Raw genomic sequence first — 7,604 nt, 5'->3', positions numbered from 1 at the left:
ATCAGATTTGGGAGACTCCATCCTCTTTAAGATCCTGTTGATTCCAAATAGGTTCTGTTTCCATCCCAATGCAATAATCAGTCTTCTGCCTTCAAAGCAAGTCTCTTAGTCCCAGAATCCACTGATGCTAAAGGAGGGCATGGGGGCATGAAGGTGTTCACCTGACAAAATGCTCCCGAAACAGGTCTGCTAATTGATAGCTGTATATTTGGAGAACCTCTTCCTGAGGAGGGCTTTACTCTCTTCAACCCCAAGGTGTCACATCCAGCACCGGCTCACTTGTACTCTCTCTATTGTGCAGAACTGCAGATCTCAGAACACAGATTTCACTGCATGGACTCCATGAGGCCAAATGGCACTCCCCCCTTCTGAGTGTGTGTGTGTGTGTGTGTTGTGTGTGTGTGTGTGTGTATCCAAATACATGGCTGAAAACAAGCAGTCACCTTCCTGGAAACTAGGAAGATGGTGTTCATGTGGACACTCAAGCAGGTTTTTCTCAAGAGCCATCTTTTCCAACATTGTCAAGGTTCCTCTTCAAGAGGTCTGCAAACTTTCCCCCTCTGTTGATTTGATGATCCATCTTACAAGCAAAGGTCACTAACTCTTACCTCAACACTAAGAAGGCAGTCAGAGGTGCTCCCTTCCCAAGAAATACTGCCAAGAACAAACCTGGATTGATAGGAGTAGCATATAACCTGGATTGTGCATTGGAGATACTCTTTTTTTTTGTCTAAACAAAGGATCTGAATTCAGTACCAGACAGTTTTGTTCATTGGATAGTACTCTACCAGCTGAGCCATGTACCAACCCCAATGCTTGGTTCATTCTTTCTTTTTCATTTATTTTTTAGAGTATTAGGAAAGCCTTGATCCTCACAAAGGATTCTACTGTAGAGGAGCTACACTTATCAGACCCAGTCCCCATACTCTTTGACACAAATTCTAATTGCAGAAGTGAAGGTGTCTTCAGTCAGGTCACTCTGTACTTTAGGTCCCATAACTGATATATGAAAAAGTCACACTAACAAAGTGATGTGGAAGTCACAGAGCAGCTGCCTGGTTTTCCTTCTCAGTGTCTCTCAAGGCTCACAGCAAGGGAGGGCCTAGCCCTATACAGGTCATCTCAGTCGCTTCCTATGTCCTCAACTTGAGCAGCAATTGTGTGTGTCTGGTCCCTTCCTCTGCTAACTTCAAGAAGTGAGTTATGCTTGTGAATGCTGGAGCTGTAGAGAACGGCAGAGGCAGTCATTTCTAATGGTATTTGATCCCAGTGCTTTCCATGTGGGGATGTTGTTCATGTCATTTTTCTCCAGGACATATCCCAGGGTATGCAGCTCAGAAGTACATGAACCCAAAATGAACTGTGATAAAATTCAGGAAAAATTCCCCCGCTGGAAATCACTTTGCAAAACTTAGTTGTGAAGAATCTCCTAGATGATAGGTCCCAGGATTTGAGTCAAAGACTACCTCCTTTACTCTCTGCCAGCTGCTTCCCCATTGAAATCACTGTTCTTAGTTTTTAAATTTCTTTTAAATGGGGCTTAATAACTTGATTTTCATATATTCATGCATTGTCCTCCTATAATACTCAAAAATCATCATATCATTTTGTGATCGCTTGCCACTGGTTGCCCTTACCAAAGACAGTCCCCATTTAACCTTTAGACTTTTTCCTTTTGTGTTTTATTGGTGAGGGAGAAGATTTTTTATAAAGGAGAAAGGATATAGTTTTGATCATTCTCAATTTAGCTTCTTTAATACAAGCTCCATCTAATTTTCTGCAAGTTATATAACCTCATACCTTAGTGTTTGCCAATCCGGGGCTTAAACTCAGAGCCTGGGCATTGTCCCTAAACTTTTATACATGCAGCTTTACTTTCTGGTTTTTTTTGTGTGTGGTAAATTTGAAATATGAATCTCAAGGACGTTCCTGACAAGCCTTGGTTCAAATCTCCATCCTTAGATCTCAGCTTCCTGAGTAGGGTTACAGGCATGAGTAAATGTTACCTAGCACAACTTCTTTTTATGCTTTTTTGTTGTAATAGTTAAGGTGATGTCTAGAGCAGTTAAAGTTATATAAATCAGATAAAGACTACATTTCTTTTTGGAAAATGTCACCCCTTTCCTTCCCCCTCCCACTTTTTCCCTCCTGTTGTCCCCATCCACAAATTTTAACTTCATTCAACATTAACTAGTGAGTTGTGTGCTGTTTTGTTCACCCTTTGTCCCAAGCTTTCTGTATCCACCTATCGCCTTCCCAAAGATAAACAAGCAAAAGGAAAGAAAACAAAAACAGCAACATTTCCTACAGGACATTTCCATCTCTATTTTTGATAAGGCTGTGTACTAAAACTATATGCAATTGGATGTTGAAGCTATTACCAAGAACAGATGCTAAAATAAAGGTTTGCAGAAGACATTGGTCATTGAGTGGTGGGAATTTCCTTTTTTTTAATTGTGAAAATACCATACAGAGGGGTTACAATTACATTGGCAAGATAATGAGTACATTTCTTTTTTCTTTCCTTTTTATTTTATTTTATTTTTTTGGGTCCGGTCGTGGGGCCTGAACTCTGGGCCTGAGCACTGTCCCTCAGCTCTTCAGCTCAAGGCTAACGCTCTACCACTTGAGCCACAGTGCTACTTCCGGCTTTTTTCTTTTTGCTTATGTGGTGCTGAGGAATCAAACCCAGGGCCTCATGGATGCAAGGCAAGCGCTCTACCACTGAGCCACCTTCCCACCCCCATGAGTACATTTCTTATCAAGCATTGTTGCCTCCTCCTTTGTTTCCCATTCCCATCCCTTCCCATCTCCCCCCCCCGACTCCTCCTGCCCCCCTGGTCCCCCCCAAACCTCCCCCCACCAAATGCCTCCATCAGAAAGAATAATATTACCCCATTTGTTAGGAAATGGAAATACTTGGAAAATATTATGTTAAGGGAATTACCTTTAAGATATAATTTCCTGTATCACACACACAGCCAACCCAAATCAAGACAATATATTTTTTGATGTTACAAAGAAAATGGGTGACACAAGTGTTAACAGTGAACTCTCTGTATTGTTATTTATTTCACTGCTGGAAATTTTGACCATAACCAGGAAATGGCTATTCCACTAGGATATTAATGTGGAACTGATTTCCTAAGTGTTCTTAAAATTGGCACGAGTCACTCTTCTATTGAAGAAGCAATAGCATGGCCACTTGCTCCCTGTTCTTCTTGTAAAGCTTCTTCATACAGAAATTCAAAGGACCTAGGGTCAACTCTGCTGAATTTGGCCCAGTGTTCCAAGATTTTCATTTTTGTAGTTTCTGCATAAGCTCTTGGACCCCAGGTAAACTCATAGATGATGGGATCACTGCCGGGAACCTGCTGATATTCTAGGTATTGCTCCCATACAAAATCTTCCATAAGCAGCTTCCTAGGGTTTCCATAAATGAAGTGTTCTCTGTCAGGATATACTTCCATGTTACTAAGCACCTGCCAGATGTCATCCTCAGTGGCACTATTGCCTTCCATAAAGATGATACAGAGGACGATTATCAGCATGCCTGACTTGGGCAAACCCCGCACATCACTAAGTATACCATTGTAAGTGATCCCAGCTGCTACATATAGCACATATATGTGGAGAATAGGATCTACTTCTCTTATATCAAGGCCAAACAGGAGTTGCATCAATACGGAAGCTTTATCAAAGATCTGAGGGAAGTAACGCCTGTGGCCTCTCCTGATTTGACTCAGCATATCAATGTGAGAAACTGTCTGGCTTGACCAATACTTAGATAGCAGAAATGGTATCAATGATGTTGCCTCTTTGCGTAGGACCGAATACAGGGTCTTGTCGTGCTGGGGCAGTTCTTCCCTTGCCTGATCACTGGGTCTCTGCTCTTCTTCATTAGTCTCCCTAACTACCTCACCCAGGAGATCTGCTGACATGTCCCTTTGGGTAGTGGGTATCAGACAAATAGAAGCCTCCTCAACCTGGGGGATCTGTTCACCCACCGGACTTGCAGCCTCGTTTTGGTCTTGAGGAACTTGCTCAAGCTCAGGATGTTTGGTCCTCTGAGTATAAGGCATTATTGCTTTGCTTCTGGATTATAAGTAAGAGGGAGGGAATTAGTTCAATTATGATGACTCCTACACCTGTGAGAAAGAAAGCAGGGAAGTAGTTTCAGCTGAAAATGTTGTTCTTCTCAGCTTACTTAGGACTTACTACTGGCCTTCCCTTTGGTGCTTTAGGGACACATAGGTTCCTGTCTCCTTATTGTCTCTATTGCCTCAAGCCTAAGTGTCAAGGAACAACTCAACAAGGCACAAAGTGCTGAGTGAGTCTGAGTCTCTGGGGTGCTGGTGGGGTGTGTAGTGCTGAGTGATGTGGAGTCCTGTGTTGTGGGGTGAATGGACCATATGATACCATGTCATTATATGCACCTCAATCTTAAATTCTGACCTTAGCAGAGAATTCTCTGCTGGATTACAAGAGGATACTACTTTAGGCCAAGACTTTTACCTCCTGGTCCCTGGAGTATGTACAGCAAGCAGTAAGTCAGACCTCTCTCTCCCTTGGGCTCCAGCATGCAAGGACATCATGGGGCCTGCAGGCTGGACAGTGAGAGGGAGCTAGACTGCAAATACCTCAATGTTCTGCAATAGAAATCTTCTACTGAACTCACTCTAGGGGCCCAAAGTTCCCCTGGAGATGTCTGGACTACTCTCTGCTGGCCTGAGGCATGATCTCACAACTGGTGTCCAGATTCTTATAATTGAACAAGAGGCAATGGGAAATCATCATGCATGACTGGGGACACCAGCAAATGTTACCTCATGCAGTACGGGCCATATGGGGGGAGGAGTGACTGTGAAATGCCAGCTTGAGAACTTTCCCTCTGAGAATGTGAAACCATAATCCCAAAGCCAAAAATGTTTTCCTGTGAGAAAACCTAAAAGGACAAATGTGCCTATAGTTGCTGGGTTTTCTCATAGGTAAAGAAAGGGAAGGTTGTTAGTGATGTGCAATGTATGTGAGTGGGATGTTATACCTGTCCTCACCTTAACTCCTGATAGATTCTGGACACTCCCTCTTGCTGACCATGTTGTTCTGCTGAATCCCCTCAGTCCAATGATTCAGCCTCTTGGTTCCTGGGAGACAGAAGTATATAAGCTGTTCATGTGAACTCCCCAGCAGAGATTTCCCAAGGCTCACAGAGGGAGTGGTATCCAGGTCTTTTCTTTTGTGTGGGGTCTCTCAAAATATTCATAATCATTCATCACAAGTTCTGGGCCTTTTCCCACTGTTGAACTCTACCATCCATCTTGCTGGCTAAGACTACAATTTTTCAAATCCCCCTGCCAATCCTGAGAAATCGCTGGTGCCATTTCTTCCCCACAGTGTGGCCTGGAGCCACCCTAGGCTTACAATGTAAGTTGTTTCTCTACATCTTGAAAAGGAGCTGTTGGTTTTCTCTAAAGGCTCTGATGGGCAGAGCACATACACTTCAGACCAAGTCCCACTCTTCCCAAAAATGAGTCTAAGAGGCTAAAGTGAAGGTGCCCCGAATCTAGGTATGCTGTGCTGGGCCTCCCCAGGGTGACGAGAGAGTGGAGGTCTACCTCTGATCCGACCTGCAATATCCCTGCATTCCTACCTAAGTCCTCCCCCGTAATCCAGGCAGAAGTCCCACACCTCTCATGATACCAGCCACCTCCCACAGAGTTGGAGAAAGATCAGGACTCAATCTGAAAATAAGGGCAAGTTTCCCCTCCTTGGTGTTACCTGACATCTCACCTTGACTCTCTACAGGACTTACCTTGTCCCTTAGATTGAGAAGTAGACTCAGTTGTTCGATCACCTGATGTGAGGCTTCCACAGGGTCACTGCATGAGTAGGTCTTATTGTGTCTAGGGGAATCCCAGTTGCTCCTGAGTCTTCACCCTGAGACTTCGGTCAGCATCTGGTCCCTCAGGGTATGAAACTCAGGATTTGTCTGTCTACCTAACCCCTACCTCTTTATGACCTAGAAAGCTAAGTATGACATCACTATCCTGGTGACAAATCACAGGGCCTCCCTGGACTGACCGCAGGGGCACACTTGCTCTGTGTCTCCCTTAACCTGGAGTCTAAGGTCCTTTCCTTAACAGTCTTGACCCTGACCAGCCAAGGCTCTCATTTCCTTTATCATTCCATGGTGGAAGTGGTTGTCCCAGATGCATGTCCACCAGGAGTGTGTTAACCGCTCACATAGGCCCTACAGATTTCTGCCCTCTGCACACCAATGTCTTCAAACAAAGATTTCCTCAGTGTCCCATGTGGTAGGGGCAAGTGAAGAACAGGTAGATACTTCACCATCATAGAGGCCCTCAGAAGCATAGCTGAGAGAAAGTGTGAATATAGACTTTAGGGGACCCAAAAGTAGATTGAAGTTTTCTCTGTGTCCCTTCAGTTATCCAAAGACCTCTTATATCCTAGGACCCTAGACTAAGGCTGTTATTTTCACAGTAGCTGAGAGAAAACTTAAGGTTAGGTGGACTGGTAAGGGTTAATGTGCATAAATGGTGGGGGAGTTCTCCAGTGTTTTGACACTCCCCAGGGTTCAGGACTGAGAGTGTCAAATGAGTGATGGTGTTTGCTTATTTTATGATTCTATACCTAAATCTGAGCTTTGGCCAATTAACTTCTCCTCTCTCCTGAATCCAGCTCAGACATACTGCCTCCTATCTCCAAGTTATTGTTCAAATCTGTCTCCATGGATATAGGATTCTGAAGAGGAGGCTGGGGGTGGGGTGGAATGTTGGGGCAATGACTGACATTGGTGTGACTCCTTTGTACTTGTTAGTAGGATTTCCTCTGTTCACCTTCTAGACATCTCTCCTACCTGAACCTCTCAGAGTCTGAATCCCTCCTAAGAATTTCATACCAAAACAGGCACCACACCTGTAATGACACCTGTAATTCTAGCTACTCAGGAAGCTGAGATCAGAGGACTGTAGTTTAAATCCAGCCCAGGCAGGAAAGTCTATGAGGCACTTATCTCTAATTATTAATCACAGAAAAAGCTATAAGTGGCCCTGTGGCTCAAAGTGGTAGGGCCCTAGCCTCTAGCAAAAGAGCTCAGGGACAGCACCCAGGCCCCGAGTTCAAGCCTTAAAATTGACAAAAAAAATTAAAAAAATATCAGACTCAAACTATGACTACCAAACTCTGACTCCTCAGCAGGAGGAGGAGCTACATTCTGTCGATGTGGTCTAAATTCCTACCTCCTCAGGAGCCTGGAATTGGGAGGATCTGAATTTGAGGCATACCAGGGCTAAAATTTTGAGAGACCTTTTTGTCAAACAGTGAAATGGTAAGTATGCCAATGCGCCTCATCTCCAAGAATATGAGGAAAGTGTAATGAAGAACTTTGAGGTCCAAGTCTTCTCAGATAAAAGCAAACAGATTCTGTTTGAAAGCCAATTAAAGAAAAACAGAGTATCTGAATTGATAGAGTGCCTGCCTAGCAACTCTAAGGGCCTGAGCCCAAACCCACAAAGGACTAAACGAAGTAGAAGAGGTTGGGCACTCAGCTGATTAGTGCCTCAATGAACATGCCTTGAGACTAT

At 44.0% G+C, this 7,604-nt stretch overlaps 1 protein-coding gene across 1 annotated transcript; it reads right to left on the bottom strand.

Moving 5' to 3' along the window:
- Nucleotides 1-3,041: 3,041 nt before the first annotated feature.
- On the bottom strand, nt 3,042-5,989 carry LOC138839676 (melanoma-associated antigen 10-like). The gene is made up of 3 exons (XM_070039251.1): nt 5,813-5,989; nt 5,055-5,144; nt 3,042-4,148 (listed from the first exon to the last, which is right to left on the bottom strand). Exon 3 carries the CDS (start codon nt 4,080-4,082, stop codon nt 3,171-3,173), a length of 912 nt encoding a protein of 303 aa, XP_069895352.1. The 5' UTR covers nt 4,083-4,148; nt 5,055-5,144; nt 5,813-5,989; the 3' UTR covers nt 3,042-3,170.
- Nucleotides 5,990-7,604: the final 1,615 nt, after the last annotated feature.

The sequence above is a fragment of the Dipodomys merriami genome, unplaced genomic scaffold (genome assembly GCF_024711535.1).
Source record: "Dipodomys merriami isolate MVZ:Mamm:240054 unplaced genomic scaffold, mDipMer1.0.p SCAF_3, whole genome shotgun sequence".
NCBI lineage: Eukaryota > Metazoa > Chordata > Mammalia > Rodentia > Heteromyidae > Dipodomys > Dipodomys merriami.
The sequence above is the reverse complement of the archived record's forward strand: the minus strand, read 5'-3'. Positions and strand labels throughout refer to the sequence as shown.